At 52.2% G+C, this 23206-nt stretch overlaps 9 protein-coding genes across 9 annotated transcripts; 5 read left to right on the top strand and 4 right to left on the bottom strand.

The window, feature by feature from the left end:
• Nucleotides 1–670: 670 nt before the first annotated feature.
• TRVA0_008S01508 (uncharacterized protein) lies at nucleotides 671–1594 on the bottom strand (the record flags this gene model as incomplete). The annotated part of the gene is made up of 1 exon (XM_076683413.1): nucleotides 671–1594. One exon carries the CDS (start codon nucleotides 1592–1594, stop codon nucleotides 671–673), a length of 924 nt encoding a protein of 307 aa, XP_076542328.1.
• Nucleotides 1595–3352: 1758 nt separating this feature from the next.
• Nucleotides 3353–7088, top strand: RPB2 (DNA-directed RNA polymerase II core subunit RPB2; the record flags this gene model as incomplete). Its single annotated transcript, XM_076683412.1, has 2 exons — nucleotides 3353–3365; nucleotides 3415–7088. The coding sequence occupies 2 exons, from the start codon at nucleotides 3353–3355 to the stop codon at nucleotides 7086–7088; spliced, it is 3687 nt and encodes a 1228-aa protein (XP_076542327.1).
• A 175-nt stretch (nucleotides 7089–7263) lies between these two features.
• RPN10 (proteasome regulatory particle base subunit RPN10) lies at nucleotides 7264–8058 on the bottom strand (the record flags this gene model as incomplete). Its single annotated transcript, XM_076683411.1, has 1 exon — nucleotides 7264–8058. One exon carries the CDS (start codon nucleotides 8056–8058, stop codon nucleotides 7264–7266), a length of 795 nt encoding a protein of 264 aa, XP_076542326.1.
• Nucleotides 8059–10085: 2027 nt separating this feature from the next.
• Nucleotides 10086–10679, top strand: TRVA0_008S01442 (uncharacterized protein; the record flags this gene model as incomplete). The annotated part of the gene is made up of 1 exon (XM_076683410.1): nucleotides 10086–10679. One exon carries the CDS (start codon nucleotides 10086–10088, stop codon nucleotides 10677–10679), a length of 594 nt encoding a protein of 197 aa, XP_076542325.1.
• Nucleotides 10680–11229: 550 nt separating this feature from the next.
• Nucleotides 11230–11773, top strand: TRVA0_008S01420 (borealin N-terminal domain-containing protein; the record flags this gene model as incomplete). Its single annotated transcript, XM_076683409.1, has 2 exons — nucleotides 11230–11465; nucleotides 11521–11773. The coding sequence occupies 2 exons, from the start codon at nucleotides 11230–11232 to the stop codon at nucleotides 11771–11773; spliced, it is 489 nt and encodes a 162-aa protein (XP_076542324.1).
• A 104-nt stretch (nucleotides 11774–11877) lies between these two features.
• On the bottom strand, nucleotides 11878–12420 carry MRPL23 (mitochondrial 54S ribosomal protein uL13m MRPL23; the record flags this gene model as incomplete). Its single annotated transcript, XM_076683408.1, has 2 exons — nucleotides 11878–12348; nucleotides 12400–12420. The coding sequence occupies 2 exons, from the start codon at nucleotides 12418–12420 to the stop codon at nucleotides 11878–11880; spliced, it is 492 nt and encodes a 163-aa protein (XP_076542323.1).
• A 587-nt stretch (nucleotides 12421–13007) lies between these two features.
• MET5 (sulfite reductase (NADPH) subunit beta) lies at nucleotides 13008–17480 on the bottom strand (the record flags this gene model as incomplete). Its single annotated transcript, XM_076683407.1, has 3 exons — nucleotides 13008–17240; nucleotides 17295–17398; nucleotides 17450–17480. The coding sequence occupies 3 exons, from the start codon at nucleotides 17478–17480 to the stop codon at nucleotides 13008–13010; spliced, it is 4368 nt and encodes a 1455-aa protein (XP_076542322.1).
• Nucleotides 17481–18447: 967 nt separating this feature from the next.
• TRVA0_008S01354 (heme-dependent oxidative N-demethylase family protein) lies at nucleotides 18448–19662 on the top strand (the record flags this gene model as incomplete). Its single annotated transcript, XM_076683406.1, has 1 exon — nucleotides 18448–19662. The coding sequence occupies one exon, from the start codon at nucleotides 18448–18450 to the stop codon at nucleotides 19660–19662; it is 1215 nt and encodes a 404-aa protein (XP_076542321.1).
• Nucleotides 19663–20593: 931 nt separating this feature from the next.
• Nucleotides 20594–22783, top strand: TRVA0_008S01332 (NADH-quinone oxidoreductase subunit G family protein; the record flags this gene model as incomplete). Its single annotated transcript, XM_076683405.1, has 1 exon — nucleotides 20594–22783. The coding sequence occupies one exon, from the start codon at nucleotides 20594–20596 to the stop codon at nucleotides 22781–22783; it is 2190 nt and encodes a 729-aa protein (XP_076542320.1).
• Between the last annotated feature and the right edge of the window lie 423 nt (nucleotides 22784–23206).

Raw genomic sequence — 23206 nt, 5'->3', positions numbered from 1 at the left:
GTAGATCAGGGGGAACCCGCACCCTTTTCATCTTGTCATTAACACTGTAGCTTCAGCTGAACTTGGGGGCCAGCCCCCAAACCCCCGTAGCTCCGCTTTGCGGAGGGATTGCTGATTTCTCCGCGCAGCGGAGACCCAGGGGGGTTTGGGGGGACTGGTCCCCCCATTAGCACTAGTGTATTAGCGCATGTGTGGGTAGAAGGGCTAGTTTTTAGATAATAATGGTCTGCAATATAGGGTCACTGGAAGATGGATTCCAAAGCCTTGACACAGAGCTTCATATACTCAACGTCGCCAGGTGAGTAGGACTGGCTTTGCATGCTGAACCCGGCCATAACATATCCTCCGTACCGTTTTCTGACCGTCAGCATCCCCGAGTTGTTTGAAGGTGCCTTCTCCTCGTTATCTTCGTCTTTGATCACGTCTAGTCGTGATTTCGAGCACCTGTTGCGGATTAACTCCTGCAAGTTTATCGTAGCAGCCGTTGGAGCAAATGGACCTACAGAGTCGTTTTGCCGCACATCTTGGTCGAATTCTGAAGGGGCGTCGACAAACCGATCGTTGTAAACGGCCACTGCCTCAGAGTGCTTGAACGGCATCAACAGCCCCGAGCGGAACGACATCTTTTCACTACCACCGTTAGCACTACCAGTAGAAATAGGAGGATGACTTACTCTGGAGCAATATACTCCACGCCGTATTGCGACTCGAGTGCATAACAATGCACTTCTGAGTCCATCGACTCGTCGCTGTCTTCTTTGGTCAGACCGTACCCACCCAAAAGCCGCACCCGCACGTCTCTAGCAGTTTCATTCTTGAAAAGTTCGTCCAAGTGGACAATTTCATGGCACAGAGTGCCACTGGAATACGGAAACTTCACCTGAGGCACCAAGTAGCTAACGGACACCCGGACTTCGACAGCATACACCAGCGAAAACCCGAGTGCGTCCTTGAGGATGAGTGAAGCCTTCTCGACTGCACCTCGCGAGCTGATGCATCCGTTAAGCTCATGCGAGATCTGGTACCACTGGGTCACCGTATGGTCATTTTTAAGCTTTCGCAATGTTTTCATGTCGTAGTGGATCGCGTAGTCGTGCGGCAGGAGCGCCTTAATGTTATCATCGGCAGGCATCGCCGTGCCAGTGAGTAGCATGTCTCTGCAGCCATCTATCGGTGCCGTTTCCTCAGGTGACTCGATCCGGGCGGACAGAATAGAGGGCGGGATGTCAAGGAACTCAATTATGCGAGTGCAGATGGATTCGAGCCGGTGTTTCAATGACGGGTTCACTTTATTCCTCGGGTAGGGGCTGAATATCGCCAGGACGCCAATGGGCACATTGGCCTTTGTTCGCAGCGCTACTGCTGCGTAGAATTTAATGAAAGGGGGCCCGTGGACCATTGGGTTGTAGAGCAAGCGCCAATCCGTCGAGGCATCCAGGAGGAGAAACAGCCCCGTTGACAGCACGGCATGGCCGTCAATTGAAACATTCCGGGAGATAAATTCAATGTCCAACCCCTTTTCGTACTTAATGACCTGAGACGTGCGCGAAATGAGCGATAGTGAATAGCCCTCGACGCTAAATTCAGACAGCATGGGGTTCAACAGCTCTTGGAAAAAGGAAGCGTCCCTCCATTTGCGCTTGTTAATGTACGCTTTGGTCGCCTACCGCAATTAGCTTTTCTTGGTTGTTTACAATTTGTGTCGTTCTTACTGCTGCTCTTCTCGACTCGTTAACTGCATCCGGAGGTGCCATAAACCCATAACCATGGAAACAGGCTGGGCGCTCCACCTCACTCAGGTTGCTGACACACTGTATTAACCGTTAGTAAGTTAGTTCAAGTGGCATGTGTAACATTAGTAATTGAGCTACCCTTGCGTAGTCCTCCAGGAAATGAGGCCAGGTTTGCTGCAGGTTTCGCATCGACGGGAGGTGAATCCTAGATGGGAATCTTTTGACTCTAACCGAGAGTCTTTTAATTGTACCCTCTCCTTTCTTGGACCGTCTGCGGCGGGTCTGCTCCTTGATGGAGTCTATTGCACTCCTCAATGCGGATTTTGGCGAATTGTTGTCCTGATTGTTAGCCCACTCATTCTCTTCTGGTGTGTAGCTTACCCCATTCTCTATTCCAGCTATTCCTTTATTCTTAGCCATTCCATACGTTGAATCGCAAGGTGTGTTTTGATTTAAGAGGTTGTGTATGCCACAATCAACCAAGCCGCACAACATGCGGCATCCAATTGAGCTTATTAATCACACCACACGATCGCTCTACATTGCCGTTATTAAACATTATACTACTGGTAATGAAGTTACCATATTACCAGAACGTAACTGCAATTATCAACAGAACCATAAAGGCTGTTGTTCAATCGTAAAATAGAACATAAGGTACTATTGAAGACATTATTGGAGATACTATTGAGGAGGATCACTGAAGCTATTGAATGCTAGCAAGTACAGTAGTGAGTAGAGAGTAGTGAGTAGACCCAGAGATGGATAATAACTATGAGAGTAGATCTCATGATTGACCTAGGGGGACAGGTTCCCCCGGACCCCCTATTGAGAACTTGATATTGAAATTGATGTTAAACATTACCGGTAGTATTGATGTGTAAAAGGGCGCATGGTCAAACATGGTATTAGTTTAGGTATTATATCACCAGTATTACTGTATTATATGGCACCTTAGCGGTTTAAAGTCAAACAGTTTCGCAACAGCTCCATCGAGGTATCGCATGGTCTATTTTACGATTGAACAACAGCCTAAGAAATGTTTCTATTGATAATTGCAGTTACGCTCTGGCAAATATGGAATTAAACCAATTGTGTAGCTGTATGGGATTATCGAACGTCCTATTGGTACCACTAGACCGCTACCAGATTATCACTTTCTTAAGGGCAATAGAGCCACCAGTCCTCCGCGAAGCGGAGCTACGGCAGCTCGAGGGCTGGCTTTCAAATACCTTAGCTAGCGCAAATGGGGGGTTTGGGGGGGGGGGGCAAAGCCCCCCAACTACGGGAGCTCGAGGGCTGGCCCTCGAATACGCTACCTAGTATAACTGGGGGACCCCATGAGCTCCGCTATGCGGAGGATCAATAGGAGGCGCCAAATTAACGCGGAGTACTCCACAGAACGGCGTAGAACGAGGTCTGGAAAAACTTCCCAACCATCGCGGGCGGGTCGTTGATTTGAAAACCACTGGCGTCTTTTCGAACCGGGGGAGGGGCGACAAACACTCAGCATCTCTTTACTTGCTTGCTTCTCTACGGTCGGAGCAATCTAACATTATACGCGTACGACGTGGGTTGTTTTTGTTAATTGTCTACTACTAGAGCAGTGAAGGAGGGCGATGTCGGAGCAAGGTAGGTGGCGTTTTGGGGATGGGAATGGCAGAGGCTAACGCGTGTGCAGAGTTTACCGATCCATACGGGTACGAGGACAGCGGGGAGATCACCTCGGAGGACTGCTGGACTGTCATTTCGACGTTCTTCCAGGAGAAGGGCCTGGTGTCGCAGCAGCTGGACTCGTACGATGAGTTCATTGAGACGACGATCCAGCAGCTCATCAACGAGGACGCACAGCTGCTGTTGGACCAGCCGGCGCAGCACGCCACCCCGGACGACGACCTGTCCAAGCGGTACGAGATCAACTTTGGCAAAATCTACGTGTCGCGGCCGACCATGACCGAGGCGGACGGCTCCACCCATCCCATGCTGCCGCAGGAGGCGCGGCTGCGGAACCTGACCTACTCGTCGCCGCTGTACATTGACATGCGCAAGCGCGTGCTGTATTCGCGCGACTCTGAGCACGCCGAGGGCGGAGACGCCGAGTTCAAGCCGGACCCGAGCGAGCCCGCCGAGCCCATTGAGAAGGTGTACATTGGCAAGGTGCCCATGATGCTGCGGTCCAAGTTCTGCATGCTGCGCACCATGAAGGAACACGAGTTCTACGACCTGGATGAGTGCCCGTACGACCAGGGCGGCTATTTTGTCATCAACGGCTCGGAGAAGGTGCTGATTGCGCAAGAGCGAAGCGCGGCAAACATTGTGCAGGTGTTCACCAAGGCGGCGCCGTCCCCGGTGACCCACGTAGCGGAGATTCGTAGCGCCGTCGAGAAGGGCTCGCGGCTTATTTCGTCGATGCAGATCAAACGGTTCGGCAAGGGTGAGAAGACCATCAAGGCGGCTCTTCCTTACGTCAAGGCGGATATCCCCATTGTCCTGGTGTTCCGAGCACTGGGCGTGGTGCCAGACGGTGACATCCTCGAGCATATTTGCTACGACCAGACTGACTGGCAGATGCTGGAAATGCTCAAGCCATGCATTGAAGAGGGATTCTTTGTACAGGACCGAGAGGTTGCGCTCGACTACATTGGCCGACGAGGCAGCGCCATTGGTATCAACCGAGAAAAGCGAATCCGGTACGCTCGAGACATTCTTCAAAAGGAGCTGCTGCCTCACATTACCCAGAAGGAAGGCTTCGAGACGCGAAAGGCGTTCTTCCTTGGTTACATGGTGCATCGAATGCTTTTGGTGGCGCTGGGGCGAAAGGAGCCCGACGATCGAGACCACTTTGGCAAGAAGCGGCTTGATCTGGCGGGGCCTCTGCTGGCGAACCTGTTTAGAATGCTCTTTAAAAAGCTGACCAAGGATATCTATCGGTACATGCAGAAGTGTGTTGAGACCAACAAGGACTTCAATCTGACGCTCGCCGTCAAGTCCAATACCATCACCAACGGTCTCAAGTACTCGCTGGCCACCGGTAACTGGGGTGACCAGAAGAAGGCCATGTCGGCGCGAGCCGGTGTTTCTCAGGTGCTTAACCGATACACTTTCTCGTCGACTCTGTCGCATTTGCGACGAACCAACACGCCAATTGGCCGAGACGGCAAGCTGGCACGCCCGCGACAGCTTCACAACACGCACTGGGGTCTCGTGTGTCCCGCTGAGACCCCAGAGGGCCAGGCGTGCGGTCTCGTCAAGAACCTTTCGCTTATGTCGTGCATCTCCGTAGGCTCGCCGTCGGACCCCATCAACTACTTCCTCGAGGAGTGGGGTATGGAGCCGCTCGAAGACTATGTGCCTCACGCTTCGCCCAATGCCACTAGGATCTTCCTCAATGGTGTGTGGATCGGTGTGCACATGGACCCAGCCCACCTAGTCAACACGATTCGTGACCTGCGACGAAGCGGTGACATCAGCCCCGAGGTGAGCATCATCCGGGACATTCGAGAGAAGGAGTTCCGCATCTTCACGGACGCCGGCCGGGTGTACCGGCCGCTATTTATTGTCGACAACGACGAAGACAGCCCGACCAAGGGCGAGCTTAAGCTGCGCAAGGAGCATGTTCAGGAGCTGATGCGCAAGCTGGAGGACCCAGAGGAAGAGATTGACGATGATACCGTCGAGGCTGGGGGTGTGCGGCGGTCTGCCTGGCACGACCTGGTGCGACAGGGCATCATTGAGTATATCGACGGCGAGGAAGAAGAGACAGTGATGATTGCCATGTCCCCAGAAGACCTCGAGGTGAACCGCCAGCGCATGCAGGGCATTGAGCAGGAGGAAATCGACCCGGCCAAGCGAGTCAAGCCCCAGTACAACCCCAACGCCCACACGTGGACCCACTGCGAGATCCACCCCAGTATGATTCTGGGTATCTGCGCCAGTATCATTCCGTTCCCAGACCACAACCAGTCTCCGCGAAACACGTACCAGTCTGCTATGGGTAAGCAGGCCATGGGTGTCTTCCTGACTAACTACAGTGTGCGAATGGACACAATGGCAAACATTCTGTACTACCCGCAAAAGCCCCTGGCCACTACGCGATCGATGGAGTTCCTCAAGTTCCGAGAGCTTCCAGCCGGTCAGAATGCCATTGTCGCCATTCTGTGTTACAGTGGTTACAACCAGGAAGATTCCATGATTATGAACCAGAGCTCGATCGATCGAGGCCTGTTTAGAAGTCTCTTCTTCCGGTCCTACATGGACCAGGAGCGACGAATTGGTATGTCTGTTGTCGAGGAGTTTGAGCGGCCCACGCGGGCCGACACACTGCGGCTCAAACACGGTACCTACGACAAGTTGGATGAAGACGGTCTCATTGCTCCTGGTGTGCGAGTGTCTGGCGAGGACATCATCATTGGCAAGACTGCGCCAATCCCGCCGGACACCGAGGAACTGGGTCAGCGAACCAAGTACCACACCAAGCGGGATGCCTCGACGCCGCTGCGATCCACCGAGAACGGTATCGTGGACCAGGTCCTGCTCACTACGAACCAGGAAGGTCTGCGATTCGTCAAGGTGCGAATGCGAACCACCAAAGTGCCCCAAATTGGTGACAAGTTCGCGTCGCGACACGGTCAGAAAGGTACCATTGGTGTCACGTACCGAACCGAGGACATGCCGTTCACCGCCGAAGGTGTTGTGCCCGATCTTATCATCAACCCCCACGCCATTCCGTCTCGTATGACTGTTGCGCACTTGATTGAGTGTCTGCTGAGTAAGGTGTCGTCGTTGTCTGGTATGGAAGGTGACGCCACGCCGTTCACTGATGTTACTGTCGAGGCTATTTCCAAGCTCCTACGAGAGCATGGTTATCAGTCGCGAGGGTTCGAGGTTATGTACAATGGTCACACGGGTAAGAAGCTCATGGCCCAGGTGTTCTTTGGCCCCACCTACTACCAGCGACTGCGACATATGGTTGACGATAAGATCCACGCGCGAGCGCGAGGTCCAGTGCAGATTCTCACCCGGCAGCCGGTGGAGGGTCGATCGAGGGACGGTGGTTTGCGATTCGGTGAGATGGAGCGTGATTGTATGATTGCCCACGGTGCCGCGGCCTTCTTGAAGGAGCGACTCATGGAGGCGTCCGACGCGTTCCGAGTGCATGTGTGCGGTATCTGCGGTCTCATGTCCGTCATTGCAAACCTCAAGAAGGTCCAGTACGAATGCCGGTCGTGCAAGAACAAGACCAAGATTTACCAGGTCCATATTCCATATGCTGCCAAGCTCTTGTTCCAGGAACTCATGGCTATGAATATTGCCCCGCGAATGTACACTGACCGATCCGGCGTGTCCGTACGATAAAAAAATCGATAAAAACGCGAACTAATTATCGGTATATATATCTAATGTATTGTATTCTCACCCAATTCCTCCGCGAAGCGGAGCTACGGGGGTTTGGGGGGCTGGCCCCCAAGTCAATCGAAGCTACAATGTTCAAACCGCTACGCGGAGAGCTAATTATAAATATATGACAAATCTAGTTCGAGGTATCCATTTTGTCGTCCCCGTCCTTCTTCTCTGAAGACTCTGCGGCTTCCTTTGCCTCCTTTGCCTCGCGCTCTTTGCGTTCTCGATCCTGTCGAGCCTTCTCTTCCTCGAGCGAGAGCTTGAGCGCCAGCGCTAATTCTGGATCGTTGACACCCATATCACCGTAAAGATCGCCTTCTCCGCCACCCATGCCAGCGCCTTCGCCACCGTCTTCATTGATAATGGCCGAGGAAGCGAGCATGTCGGAAAGAAGACGGGGCCCAGGCGGCACCGTGACGAGATGCGAGTTGTCATTTGAGTTGACGCCTTCAATGAACTTCTCGAGCTTCTCGGTGTTGTCCCCCTCTTCGCCAAAGTTGACAAAATCAACGGCAATGCTGTTCTTCTTCATCTTCTTGGCAAGCTTGACCAGCTCTTTAACGTCTTCCTTGATGGGGCTCCCCACAAATGCAATGACCCGCTGGCGCTGAGCCTTGTTCTGTCGGTGCTTGAGCGCGAGACCGGCAATCTGTATACTAGTGGCGAGGTGGGTCGATCCGTGGATGCTCGTCTCGTGGCACCCGCTGAGGATGCTACCAAAGTCTGTCGTCAGTGTCGCCAGCACCTGTGGGCCCTGGCCACCCATTGTCATGAGCCCAACGGTGGACTCGGGGTTCGACTGCGTCTTGGCCGTGAAGATGAGGTGCACGGCGTCCACCTGGGCCTGGAACCGCGTCGGAGTGTAGTCGCCATTTCGGGTGTACTCCGAGTTGTCAATGACAATCATAGTAGCTTCCAACACCATCTTGCCTTATATTCTATTCCCTTTATTCAATTGGATCTATTGTTGCTTAAATAGGGTCTAATCGCCAGCAGTTGAGTGGTTCGTGGTCGAGATAAAGTCACTCTTCGTTGCCACAATGAGCGGTCGCTGATTGCCTGTAATTGAAGTGATGTGTGGCGGTTATTTTTGTTGTTGTCGCTAAACTCCCAGCCGCGTGCGCTCGCGTTGCACAGCCGTACATTTACCAACAGTACTTCCGGGTAACTTATCTGGTACCTTCAATTGTTAGCAATTGCTACTGGGGTAACGGTAGAATGTGAGAGAAGCATAAAAACGCTAACAAGCAAACGTGTAGAAGTAATGAAAGATAAAGGATGAATTGAGCAATGGTGCATAGAATTAATAAAATAAAGTAAATGATAACCATAGGCTTGGCAACGTGTGGCTGTGAGTCGCGTTTTGTTTCTCTGCACTTCTATGAGGCGGGTAATGCGTATATTGACTGCAGGAGTGACTGTACGTACGTACTACTACAGTACTTATTGACTCCCCAACATTCGTAGAAAAGTAGGCGGAAGACGCAAATGTATTACAGTACACTCGACGGAGATATCGGCATTAATTTATTCAATTGCAAAGTAACGGCAATATTTCAACCGTAAGTCGTATTATTTCGGATTACCTAGGCTGTATTTTGCTACCGACATGATGTAAAGCAAGTCTCGTATAGCATTCCGTACCTCACGTATCCAGGGCCGATTTGAAAAAAGGGCGCGTACGTAAATCAATTGGCTCTGACACAGTGGGGCGGGTGGGAGAATTGGTCTGGATGGTTACTACAGTACAGTATCTCCAAGGCGGAATCGGGCAATGCCTATTAATCTGCAATGCGGTCAACTAAAATGCACTTCGGAGGGGGATCGTTGACGTATGCTGGGTACCCCCTGCACCACCACCATCCCCTATAAAATTGGTCCATGCAATATACGGATGAAATGGCCGTAGGACACGCCTTTCACGATCGCATATGTGATCTTCAGTCAATTGCTTAAATGAATATGTGATCTTCGGTCAATTGCTTGAATGATTATACGATGATATAAAATGCTGCAAGCAGAAGGCGAATAATAGCCAGGGGGTAAGACCGGATCACACCCAATTTCTGCCGGACGCATAAAAATACTTACGTCGTTCACTCACGTCAAAAATATTATTCCATTGAGACGCGAATGCTGACAGGAGAGGTGGAGGCCACGGCACATGTATATCCTGCACCCGTCAATCATTCGCTAAAAAAGACCGCACCAATGCAGCAGCGTCAATGCTGGTCTTTTTTGACGCATGCCATATTTCACGCACGATGGCCTACAGGGCCATTTGTTAGTGGTGAGATGGGGAAAGCGCTTCTTCCCGGGTAGAAACCTGTTTCGTTTCAGCCGGGTACGAAATGTTGTCATGTCCGCTACACCCTGTCCAGGGAAGGAGGGCTGATCTACGCCGAACCGGCCGCAATTGAGCACAAGAAAATCAGGCGGTGGTAATCCATCATAATACGTGCCATAATTATTCCGGAAGGCGACAAAATGGCGCCTGCGATGGTTAGGTGGCTTAGGCCTAGCGGGCTGATCGTTGGGGCGGCATCAAAAGTAGCCTACGATGCATGGAATATTCTGATGGGCAGGAAACTGTGCCTTATTCGCCCCGACGATTGCGTCTAATGTCGACATAGTTTTGCATGTCTAAGTCCTGCCCGCCTAAATGAGGCGCAAGCCTGGAACTGTCGTCTTTGGCAGGGACATAAGCAGGTTCTCCACGTTGAGAAGGCGTCCAGTTTGCTTTTTAGCCTCAGGGCAAAGGAGGTGGTTTCTTGCGAATTCTGGGGACATATGCCCTGTTTCAGGGGTGGGATAGGCGGAACTAGAAGGAAGAGAGGCCCACCCCCTGCTTGAGAGAGTTTAGGTATAAATTGGCCAGGGTTTCCCCTCTCTCCACCTCAGTGTTCAATCAATTGACATTTCTACTTCTCACGAAATTAAATAACATTCACAATGGGCTTGGGTGATTTGGCTAACAAGGTGTTCAACAAGGGCGGTGACAACTCCTACGGCTCGCAGGGTGACAACGACAACTCCTACGGCTCGCAGCAGGGCGACAATTCCTACGGCTCTGGACGAGGCAAGAACAGCGACGACTCGTACGGCTCTGGTAACAACGATAACTCCTACGGCTCTGGTAACAACGACAACTCGTACGGCTCTGGTAACAACGACAACTCGTACGGCTCTGGCAACAACGACAACTCCTACGGAGGTGATAACAACCAGTCTTCCTACGGCTCTGGCAACAACGATTCTTCCTACGGAGGTAACCAGTCCTACGGAGGCGACAACAACGACTCTTCTTATGGAAGTGGCAACAAGTCTTCCTCCTACGGCGATGACAGCAACCAGCAGTCGTACGGCTCTCGACGAGGCGACGATGATAACCAGCAGTCTTACGGAGGTGGCAACAACTCTTCTTATGGCAGTGGTAACCAGCAGTCTTCCTATGGAGATGACAGCAACCAGCAGTCTTACGGAGGAGACGACAACAACCAGTCTTACGGCTCCGGACAAGGTGGCAACAACGATAACCAGTGGTAGTCTATTAAGTTATATCTATTAGGACGTTTATGAATTGTGAATTGGGCAGATCTTCTGGGTTTTGCTTATCTCCAAAATGTATAACTTGCTGTAACAGTTAGGCTCTCCCTCCAATTCCTCCGCGAAGCGGAGCTACGGGGGTTTGGGGGCTGGCCCCCAATTGAAGCTATACACTGTTCCTTGGGGGGACTAGGCTTTCCAATCCCTCCGCGAAGCGGAGCTACGGGGGTTTGGGGGCTGGCCCCCAATTGAAGATATAAACTGTTCCTTGGGGAGACTAGTGCTGTTAGCGGACTATCGCTGAGGAATTGTCTACCCTTTTTTTTGGAATTGTTAGATTATACTAGAAACCTCATGTAGTTCTCCTTCGCCCTACGGACTTTAGTCAAGATTATTATGTCAGTACTGTTAATTGACGTAGCTACATGGATTAATACCGGGTCATGTTTGGTAGTGGTTGGGGGCGTCTAGGCAAATCGCGAAAAACATAAACAAACCGCGACAAATACCAATCGCGTACCTAAATACCATGCCTGTAATGCTAAAGTCGATGACATCTGCCCAGAAGACAGCCCTAATCGAGAATTTAAAACTCGAGCTGGATAGCAGAATAAATCGCATCCGGGCCCAGCATCTACTCGCTTCCAAGGCGCTCCAAAATAAAATAGAAATGAGAGTAAACCGAATACCCAAACGTTTATGGGGCAAGACCCTAAGAGAGCTTCGCCAGGAGCACCTCGAAAGAGAAGTAAATGGAGATCAGGCATACCACGCTGCTCTTCGAAGGTAAGCTCCTTTAATACTTTTGTTAAAATATCACAAAAACGCTAACATTCACAAGGGTTACCGTTAATGATCTGGGACCCCAAGTACCTAAATCACCTCTAAAACTCAATGGCCAAACATCTCCCATAAAACCAAGTGCCAAGCCGACTAGAATCACAAGGCCCTTGCCGAAACCTCCACAGGAGAAGCCTCAAACGAGAAGAACTGCGGCAACCAAGGGAACTAAAGCCTCAGCTGCAAAGAAAGTCATCCCAGAGCCAGCGGCACCCGTTAGAAGACTGCGAAGTCGAGGACTGGATAAGAAGTAGCGATATCTTTAACGATTTCAACAACTTGAAGCCGGATTACCAAGACTGGTTTCAATAATTCCCTATTTACAATCGTCGTTAGATATGCTACCACTATTTATTTATTACTGTTTGTTTTCGGCCTTCTTGGCAGCTCGGGCGGCCTTAATCTCAGGAACCATGTCGTAACTGGCAAACACATTCTGAGCATAGTCGTTCTTGCTACCCTCAAACGTCTTGAGCCGCTCAATTCGGAACTTCCGCAGTCGATTCTTGGGGAGCATGCCATAGACTGCCTTCCGCAGGATCTCTCCACCACCTTTTCGGTTCACAAGGTCCTCCATCGTGTTCTCCTTCATGTGGCCCGGTCGTCCGCTGTGCCGTCGATACAGCTTGGTCTCCATCTTGTTGCCGGTGGTATAAATGTGCTTGCAGTTAGTAGCAACAACGTAGTCGCCGCAGTCAGTAGAGGGATGGTAGATCGGCTTGTGCTTGCCCATCAGAACCAATGCAATATTGTTGGCCAGTCGACCGAGAGTTCGTGGGTCCTTGGCGACATCCACATGGTGCCACATCCGCGCGTACGCCAGACCAGTCTATTCAGTTAGTAACGCATTTCGTTTCCTCGCTTAATTTATGTAACTTACTCGTCCAATGTATTGTGACATTTTTATTGAATCTGACGCTTAAGCCCTGACTGTTCAAAATTTCATGTTTTGTCGTCGAGTCAATTTTTCACGATCGGGCCGCGCATTGTTGACTGTTTTATAATTACCGGTAATTCATTTCATCTTGATGATGCACACACTCCTCGCTTCTCCGGTATAATCCAAGCAACATGGAGTAAATCTCGAGGTTTTTTTGTATAAGGGGCGTGAATTGGTTCGTAGTTAAGGGTATGCAATGGATGCAATGGGATATGAGTTCTTCTAGTTGATATGAAATGACAAGAATTGGTTACTGCTTTATATTAAAGCGCCAAAACAATTTAGCGATAACAAGCTACCGTAGTACAGGGAACCCCTTAATATCAGGTACAGCCTCATTTCTTCTGTCATAATACCATATAATACCTTAGCTTGGTCCTTGATCTATTATGGAGTATCACGGTGGGTACCAATAAAATTTCGAGATTCTTGTGCAGATTAAGTATCCTTCTACACAGTCGCATGATAGGAGAAAGTATATCAGGTGGACCAGTAAACCATATTATAAATCTATATTATACAATAAAGAAAAGTCTATCATCACTTCATTAAGCATCCTCTGCGACATTGTCCCAGAAGTTCTTTCCCTCGGTCGTCTCTGCAATGACACCGGCCCGGATCAAAAAGTCACCAAAGTGCTCTCCCTCGTTCCGCTCCAGAGCCCATCGCTTAAACAATGGCTTAAGCTCAGCAAGGATCTCGTCCTCCTTAAGCGAGCTCTTGTACAGCTTGTTAAGTCGCTGGCCGTGGTAGCCGCCACCCAACATGAGGTTGTAGGCGCCAAGAGCCTTACCCACAAGGGCAACCTCAGCCAGCCATGGCCGAGCACAACCGTTTGGACAACCAGTCATTCGCATAACAATGCTATCATGGCGCAGACCATACTCCTCCAAAGCCTCTTCAAGCTTGGTAATGAGCACAGGAAGGTATCGCTCAGACTCGGCCATCGCGAGACCGCAGGTTGGGAAAGCAACACAGGCGGCAGAGGAGAGTCGCAAGCCCGAAAAGGCAAGGTTGTCGAGCTTATACTTAGCCAGAAGCGCCTTAACCTCTGGCAGAGCCTCGTCAGTGACGTTAGACACGAGAATGTGCTGATTACCCGTGAGCCGGAACTGACCATCGTACTTGTTGAGCACGTGAGCAACCTCTCGCAGACCAGTTCGGAACTGCAACTCTGGAGTGTCCTCGACTCGACCATTCTCAACAAATGTAGTGAAGTGGTGCAGACCGGTCTCGTCGGTAACCCAGCCGTAGGTGTCAATGTTCGAGTCAAAGTGGTATGGTCGGCCTGACTCGAACTTGTAGCCCAGTCGCGCCTCAGTTTCCTCTCGGAACTTGTCGACGGTCATATCGTCAATGGTGTACTTCAATCGCGCATGCTTTCGGTTCTTTCGGTCACCATTGTCTCGCTGGACAAGCATGATCTTCTCGCACGCATCGACAATCTTGTCCTTTGGCACGAAACCCAGAAGACTGCCGGTTCGTGGGTAAGTCTTTCGGTTGTTGTGGGTCGTACCCATACCACCTCCGGCAAGAACGTTGAACCCGAGCAGCTCATTGTCCTCCACAATGGCAATCAAGCCGATATCGTGGCCGTAGACATCAACATCGTTGTATGGCGGCACAGCAATGTTAATCTTGAACTTTCGTGGCAAGTAGGTTGGGCCGTACAATGGCTCGTGGTCGACCAAAGTGCTTCCGGAAACCATGGTCTTCTTCTTCTTTGGACCGGCGGTTCGGTTGGCAAACGCCTCAGTGTAGCCCTCACCATCACCTTCGTCCTCACCCTCGAGCCAAATCTCGTGGTACGCAGTGGTAGAAGGCAGCAGGTGCTCGCTAATATCGTTGGCAACAGCCGCAACCTCGTCGTGGATCTTCTTGTTGCCCGGAAGAGCAGCAGATACAACGTTTCGGTCAACATCACCACAAGCAGCCACGGTGTCAATGAGAGCGGCATTCATGCCTCGGATCGCCGGCTTAAGGTTCTCCTTGATGACACCGTGCAGCTGGAACGTACCTCGGGTCGTGATCTTGAAGGTACCATTACCCCGCTTGTCAGAAAGCTCATCAATTCGCAGCCATTGATCTGGAGTCGCAATACAGCCCGGCAGTCGCACTCGCACCATGAAGGAGTACGCCGGCTCGAGGCCGGCAGCCTTTCGCTCATCTCGGATATCACGGTCGTCCTGCATGTAGATACCGTGGAACTTGGTCAACTGCTGGTCAGAGGCAGAGATGGCGCCAGTGGAAGCGTCCCTAAGACCCTCGGCAATGGTACCACGAAGGAAGTCCGAGTTGATCTTGATATCCTCGTTGGTGATTGGTGGTGGCTCCTCAACACCAGCGACGCCATCCACACCCAGAGCAGTCCAGAGCAGAGGCTCCCACTCGTTGTAGGCAGTGGAATAGCCATCAGCGTCCTGCTCGTCACCAAGGCCAAGTGGCACCAATTCAGTAGCACCCAGGAGCTTGACTCGGGCATATATATCCTTGGCTGGCTTGTTGTAGTAGATCTTGTCTTCCTTTCGTGGCCAGTAGAGCGAGTCACCAAGACCGAACACAGAGAACTTGATGTTGGCCAGGTCCAGGTCAGTGCTGTTCTTAATAGCGTCCCACAAGACTCGACCATTCTGCGGCAGCTCACCCTGACCGGCAGTGGAGGTGATGAACACGACATTGCTTTCGGTGGGCAGCTCCTCAGCTGGGAGGTCGTCGAACGCCAGGGCGACAGCCTTGAGGCCCCGGCCCTTGGCTCGTCGCTCGAGTCGCTTGGCAACAGACTCGGCGGTGCCACCGTCGGAAGCGAACAGAATAGTCAATGGAGGGCCGGAAAGACCCTCGAGAAGCTTACTGTAAGCCTCCTTGACCTTGGACTTCTGCTGCGCCTTGACGTCGCTGCCGTAGGAAGAAGTGAGGTATCGCGAAAGCGCTGGAGATCGCTTGGAGAGCATGGTCAGCTTGTTTTCTCGGTCCAGGAACTCCTTGAGGTTCTTCTGAATGGAGAATGAATCCAGCTTGAACGCATCTTCTTCGAGCAATGGATTGTATCGGTACAACGGCCAGTATCCTGTGTCGACTGCCTTCTTGGTCTCCTGGAGGACAGTCAGCGCATCATCACTTTCGGTGAAATATGGGAGATAGGCGACGACCACAGACGGACCGTCAAACTTTTCAGCCTCACCCAAAGCCTGGAGTAGCTGAGTATAGGAAGAATACACAGCCACGGAAGCGACGTAGACATTGCCAAAGTTCATAGCATAGAGACCAATGTCCTTCTTACGCGACTTGGAGGAGAGGGCCTGCGAGTGCGGCTGGGAGTCAATGACAAGCATGTTGACGTTTCGACCCGAGGAAATAACGTGGTGGACACCAGAGTTGCCGAGATCGTATGCCCAGGCGTCGGAGCCAATGAGCCAGCTCGATTTTGGGGTGAACACGTCTCGGTATTTAAGCAGCTCCTGGGCAGTGACAGACTTGGCCGCCGTCTGTTCCAGCAAAGCAATCGCTTCCCGGGTCGTGTTGGCAAACACAGTCTCGTCCTTGACCGAGCTCTGGTCCTTGGTGCCGAGGGCCCATTGCGAGAGGTAGTCCTGGAGGGTGTCCCGGACGTTAACGTCAAAGTCGTTAGCCTTGAGGGCATTCTGGATCTTGGACTGGAGGGCCTTGATCTTTTCCTGTCGAGCAAGATAGGCGCCAAAGCCGTACTCTGGGGTGTTCTCGAACCCAGTGTCCTTCTTCTCGGTAGCATTGATAATGTCAAGCTTGGAACCAAACAGCTGGGCTAGGATTCGGACATAGGCGTCCTCGAGCTTCTTGGCCGACTCCACGGCGGCGTCAAGTTCGGCATTTGGCTCGTGCTCTGGCTCGGAGCCGATAAAGAGCTTCTGGACTGGGGATTCGCTCGCCAGGTTGACGGCCAGAGCCTTGAGCGCAGCGCGCACGGTACTGTAGGTGATCTCGCCGAGCCTGTAGGAAACAAGCTGTGGCAGCTGAGCCCCAGCAGCGTTAATGACAATATCCTGCACCAGCGGACTCCAGCTGGTGGTCTGTCGGAAGATCTGTTCGGCCAGAGCGAGCCTCTTGACCGATTTTGGCAAAACCTCAAGCAGGTTAGCGGTAGACCATGGTCTGTAGACACGGATGAGAACCAGACCGAGCTTGGCGTATGCATCAGAGGAGGATGACTGGGCAATTGCCTCAGCGATGGCATCCACACTCGACGTGAAGAGTACAACTGCGTTCTCAGCGTTCTTTGGACCTCTGTATTCAAATGGCTGAAGGGACACCTTGGCTAGGGCCTCGGCTACGACTTCAGCATCACTGACCTTCTTCTTTTCTGTCGGTTCTTCTTCTCCCTCTTCTTCGGGTTGTGGGGCTGGGGTAAACTCTTGCACCAGAGAAGCGACCTCAGAGGTACCGATTGGCTTGATGCCAGAGGCATATTCAGCGTCGCCTGCAAAGAACTGGACCACTGGCTTGTTGAGCTTAGCGGCAATGAGGTAGGCGGCCACGGCAGTGGACTGGGCGTCGGCGAGATCAAACGATTGCAGGAAGACGAACCCAGCGTGTCGCAGGGAAGCAATCAGGTGGTAATCACCGGCCGGCTTCGCGGTGGTGTCTACATGGATAACCAATTTCTGATTTGACAGCCTGCTCAGGTGTGGCAGGGCCTGGAAGAGGGTCAACAGGTTGGTAGTGACCGATGCAGTAGCTGAGGAGTTTTCCTCAAAGTACTCAACAATTGATCCAAACGGATCATTTCCATATCTCAAAGTTCGCACCTAATATGGTTAGTTTTCCAAATTCGCCCGCTACTTTGGTTGTTGTGAACATACGTTTGGAGACTCGGTATCCAAGTGCTTTGAGAAAGCAGTTCCCACTGCCAGGCTGGGCTGGAGGTTAAATACGACATCGCTAGCCGCCTGAGCGACATTTGCAACTACTTCTGTTAATATACGGAATATTTCAGCAGCATTTTAAAGTAACTTACTCAAGCCTTGAGGACTTTCAACCGAGGCCATCTTTGTGTAATTTCGGCAAGCGGTCTGAATATCTGCGGGTCGAAAGATCAGCGAAAAGGCTGATAGAAATATATTTATACAGATTTCCTCCGCAGCTATGACAAATTCCTGTACGAATCGCTAATAGCCCCGTCGTGATTGGCATATCTAGGCCTCGTCCGCTCTTACTTTGGCTCCTCGGGCCTGCATATGAGCTCAAATCACGTGCTTTGTCGTGTTACTCAGCCAAAATGAGGCGAAGGTAAGTGGCACTCCGGCCTACCATTGGCCGGTCCCCTCAGCGATCCGCCTCACCGGGTGGCTTTAATCCCCCTCTCCAGCCACGGAAGACGGCATGTATACTGGGAGCCCATGGCCAACGCTTGGACTCTGTCTAGTCAAGCCCGGGTCGATCCAATGAGCGTCACTGGAATTTTCACTCTCAAACGAGGGTCCGTACGGCTGTACATCCCAAGTGGGGGGCCGGTTTCGCGTTCCTCCTCCCCGCACACGGAGTCTGCCGATATAGGTGACGAGCCGCACGCGGCGTGCCATTAACCGGTTCATTCTATTCCACCGCATTACATGTAGTACACACACACACACAGTAGCCGGAATGTGTGAGCCGTAGATGCGTCTCTTTACATTATATACATGTTATCTTGGGACCGGGCGCCCGGCCGCCATTGCATTATCGCGGAGTGTGGGGATCGCGGAAGTATACCGTACGGTACGACGTTTACTACGGGGGTTTGATAAGCCGTCGGGTATGGTTAACGTATGCGATTCTCGTCATACTATCCACCGTTGACAAGCAGGTGATAAGCTGTCGGGTACGATTAACGTATGCGATTTTCATCATACCATCCACCGTAGACAAGCAGTGTTTTAATAGAAGAGCTTTGTACTTCTCCACATGGATACATGGATACCGTAGACATCCAACTACTCGTATCTACTTAGTATCGAGGTTCATTCGTAGTGCAATATGGAGTTTTTCGCATCGTTTGTGGTGGTGGTGATGGTGCTAGTTCTGCCAAGACTGGTATTGCCAAAGCTGATCCAACTAATTAGAGCTCAGAAGGCAAAGAGCGGTGATAAGAATGATGAGAAAGTAATGACTGGTCAGAGTGATGAGATTCCACAGCCAGATCCGCTGTATTCATTGACTCCAGACAAGGTCAAGGACTACGATGATAGACCATGGAGGCCATTCCGATGGCCATACCACCAGACTATGAGCATTTTCAAGCTAGACATCAACCATTGGCTTGATATGGACAAGTACTATGTCAGATACATCCAGGAGAAGCAGCGCATATATGAAGAGCACGGCGAGATGCACTTTGCGTGGTTGCCTGAGAGCGAGGACGCATGCAATGAACTGCTGGATACAGTCGTCTCTCACATGCTCGCCAGGTACCCGAACCTGTTCAAGCGCACCGACAATGGCATTGAGAATCTCGTGACCAACGAGAAGATTGACCTGTCAAAGCCGCTCAAGCACCATCCGCTTTACTACGTGAGCAAGCTCGCCAAAGAGGACTTTTACGTCGTCAAGCAGAGAGACGACGGAAGACACTATCTCGTGGCGGCAGCGGTGCCGTTCCCTGGGGCCCACTTCAACGCCAAACAGAAGCTGGGCAAGTACATCGATGCTATCCACGCAGACGTGCCGTACTACAGTGAGAAGCTCAAGCCGTCTATGGAGAGATGGTTCTCCAAGCTCAAGCCCTGTGACCCTGTGGAACGGGCCACCTGGTACATCACTTGGGATTACAACCTGCTATTCAGCAATATATACACTGTCAATGGCCCGGACGAGATGCCAGATGTCTCTTCGCAGCAGTACACGATCCGCGTTGAACGCCAGACTCTGCGCCGCCTCCCCAACTCACAGGCAATCATCTTCACTAACCACCCTGTGTTCTACACAATTGACGAAATGAAGGACGAGCCAGGTATGCCTTCCATACTGAAGAAGATCATACTCGAGGGCCCGGAGAAGATCCGCCAGTCCAAGAAACTTGCCATCATCCAGGACAAGCTCGTGCCGTACCTTGACACGCTGATCCAGCGTCAATTGGACTTGAACATCATTTCCGCGGACCACGTCGTCAAGACCGCTCCAAGCTACCCTTTCGCCCACTGGGTCAAGTCCCCTTACCAGGATAAGGGCTGGACTAACCCCATCCGGCGATAACCTCCACTAGTTAATGGGGGGACCAGTCCCCCCAAACCCCCCTGGGGGCTCCGCTGCGCGGAGATTAACCAATTTACTATACTTTACTAGCTATTATGGGGGGACTAGTCCCCCAAACCCCCCTGGGGTTCAATTGAACTCCGCGAAGACTTACATGCCTTGCTAAGGTGCCGTAACAAAATTTTGTTACGCGGTTGCGAACGTTGGGAGTCTTACGGGGGTTTGGGGGCAGAGCCCCCACTACGGGAGCTCGAGGGCTGGCCCTCGAATAACATTGAGTAGTATTCAAAAAAGTTTCAATTGACCTCCGCGCAGCGGAGCTACGGGGGCTCGAAAATAACTAGGACTAATGGGAAATGTACTACCCTCGGTAAGGAACTAGTAGTAATTCCAGGCGCGAAGCGCCCAGTCTACCGCTCCAGCTAGGGCAGCCTAAGTACTTACTCTAGTCAGACTTGTAGAGAACAAAATCTGTAAAAAAATTAAAGAGAAGCTGTTCTACAATAATAATCTGACGTGAACAATTAACGAGAAAAACTCGGGGGCCAGGGGGGCCAGGCTGTTTATATAGGGGCCAGAGAGCGAACCGGGGCGCGCGCGCGCGGGCAGCCGTCCCGGATGAAAAATTTCGTAATTAAGATGTGCGCGACGTAATTATGGTAGGCGGGAGCGTCCGTGGGGATGGCCGGCCAATCAGAGGGCAACGAATGAAGCACCTAATGGAACGAGGGACATTTGGGACGAAAAACGCAAATTTCAACCCCCGAACCATTTGAGGCAGGGAAATTCAACGAGACGAGACCCAGAGTGTGGTTTTGACTGGGCCCATTCACCTAGAGAGAGAGAGTGACATTCGAGAAACCCAAGACCCTGTGAAATCTGGTTCTTTCTTTCCAATTCCCCAGTTGAAAACAGTTTTATATATAACGAGATGCTACCGAGAGCTTCACGCCTAGTGCGGCAGAGCCGGGTCAATCGACTCGCTAGGGCGTTCTCGTCGACCGTAGCCCGAAAGGCTGAGGTGACGCTGACCATTGATGGCAAGGAAGTATCGATTGAGGCCGGATCTGCGCTGATCCAGGCCTGTGAGAAGGCCGGTGTCGCCGTGCCACGATACTGCTACCACGAGAAGCTGGCGATTGCCGGTAACTGCCGAATGTGTCTGGTTGATCTGGAGCGTGCGCCTAAGCCGGTTGCTTCTTGCGCGTTCCCCGTAGCCCAGGGTATGGTTGTGCGAACCGACACGGAGCGGGTTAAGAAGGCTCGAGAGGGTGTTACTGAGATGCTTCTCGCCAACCACCCGCTCGACTGCCCAGTGTGCGACCAGGGTGGTGAGTGCGATCTCCAGGAGCAGTCTATGCGATACGGGTCCGACCGAGGTCGATTCAAGGAGATTGCCGGTAAGCGAGCCACTGAGGACAAGGCCATTGGCCCGCTCGTTAAGACGTCGATGAACCGATGCATCCACTGTACGCGATGCGTGCGGTTTGCCAACGATGTCGCTGGTGCGCCCGAGCTTGGTACCTCTGGTCGAGGTAACGAAATGCAGATTGGCACTTACCTCGAGCGAAACCTCAACACGGAGCTTTCTGGTAACGTGATTGACCTGTGTCCCGTTGGTGCGCTGACCTCCAAGCCTTACGCTTTCAAGGCGCGACCATGGGAGCTTAAGAAGACCGAGACCATTGACGTTATGGATGCTCTGGGCTCCAACATTCGAGTTGATTCTCGAGGCACTGAGGTCATGCGAGTCCTTCCACGACTTCACGACGACGTAAACGAAGAGTGGATTGACGACAAGACGCGATTCGCCTGTGACGGTCTCAAGACCCAGCGACTGACGACTCCGCTCATCCGACAGGGCGAGACGTTCGTCACCGCTACCTGGGCCGACGTCCTCACCAAGATTCGAAGCGAGGTGTCGCGACTCAACCTGGGAGAGAACGAACTCAAGATCGTTGCCGGTGACTTGGTGGATGTTGAGTCTCTGGTAGCTGCTAAGGACCTGGCCAACGCACTGGGCTCTGAGAATCTGGCGACCGACGCTCCACGGGGCTCCGAGCCACCTGTCCACGGGGTCGATATTCGGTCCAACTACCTGTTCAACACGTCGATTGCTGGCGTAGAGCAGGCGGACTGCATTCTGCTGGTTGGCACGAACCCGCGACACGAGGCTGCCGTGCTTAACGCTCGAATCCGAAAGAGCTGGATGCGAAAGGAGGTCGAAATTGGCCTGGTTGGCGAGCAGTTCGACTCGACCTTCTGGGTCGAGCACCTTGGCGGAGACCACGCCGCGCTCTCCAATGCTCTGGGTGGTGAGTTTGGCAAGAAGCTCGCTGCTGCTAAGAAGCCAATGATTGTTCTTGGTTCCGCTGTGCGAGAACACCCTGATGCTGAGGCCATCGTCAAGTCGGTCGCCGAGTTCACCAAGTCGCACAAGTCCAACTTCCTGACCGAAGAATGGAACGGTTTCAACGTGCTCGAGCGGGCTGCGTCGCGATCCGGCGCCTACGATATCGGCTTCGCCGTTCCGTCGCAGGAGGTGGCCAACACTACGCCAAAGGTCGTCTACCTGATAGGCGCAGACGAGGTCACCGCCGCCGACATTCCAAAAGATGCATTTGTTATTTACCAGGGCCACCACGGTGACGTTGGTGCCGCCTATGCCGACGTGGTGCTCCCCGGCGCTGCGTACACCGAGAAGACGGCGACCTACGTCAACACCGAGGGCCGAGCCCAGACGACGCGAGCTGCTGTCGCTCCTCCAGGCGTGGCCCGAGAGGACTGGAAGATCATTAGAGCTGTAGGTGAGGTTCTGGGCGTCACTCTGCCATACGAGGATGTCTACGAGATGCGATCGCGTCTCGAGGAGGTTGCGCCAAATCTCCTGTCGCACGACGTGCTCGAGCCTACCACGGTGGCCCAGATGGGCATCCAGCAGTTGGTCGCTACTCTTTCTTCCGCATCTGCGTCCAACGCCAAGCTCTTCAAGCCCATCAAGGACTTCTACTTCACTAATTCCATTGCGCGTTCCTCGCCCACCATGGCAAAGTCCTCCGCTGCCTTCAACAAACCAGCAGAGCAGCAGATCTCCTCCTCGCAACAGACCGCCTCGCTATAACCGTTTATTGTTTGTGTAATGATTAGAAATATAAAAACTTAGCTATGTGAACTACCGTTATTGAAATACCTTCTGAAACATAATAAGAAATGATCTGCTAGCTTCGTCAATCTCCTCCTGATTGACGTATACGGGGTACCCTACGGGCTCGGCAACATCTGTGTCTGCGGCTTACCAACTCTTCTCGGTTGACTCTGATTCCGGGTCTGCGGCTGACCCTTCTGTACGCTCACTACTTTCATATCATACCGCATTATTACTGTAGTAGTGTATTCGAGGGCCAGCCCTCGAGCTCCCGTAGTAGGGGGCTCTGCCCCCAAACCCCCGTAACCAACAAACTCGTTATAGCTGGTAGCAGCGTTACAAAACTTTGTTACAACTCCTCCGCGAAGCTGAGCGTTTGAGGGGGTCTGGTCCCCCATA

The sequence above is a fragment of the Trichomonascus vanleenenianus genome (genome assembly GCF_965637985.1).
Source record: "Trichomonascus vanleenenianus strain CLIB 3782 genome assembly, contig: TRVA0_008S, whole genome shotgun sequence".
In the NCBI taxonomy this organism is placed as follows: domain Eukaryota; kingdom Fungi; phylum Ascomycota; class Dipodascomycetes; order Dipodascales; family Trichomonascaceae; genus Blastobotrys; species Blastobotrys vanleenenianus.
The sequence above is the reverse complement of the archived record's forward strand: the minus strand, read 5'-3'. Positions and strand labels throughout refer to the sequence as shown.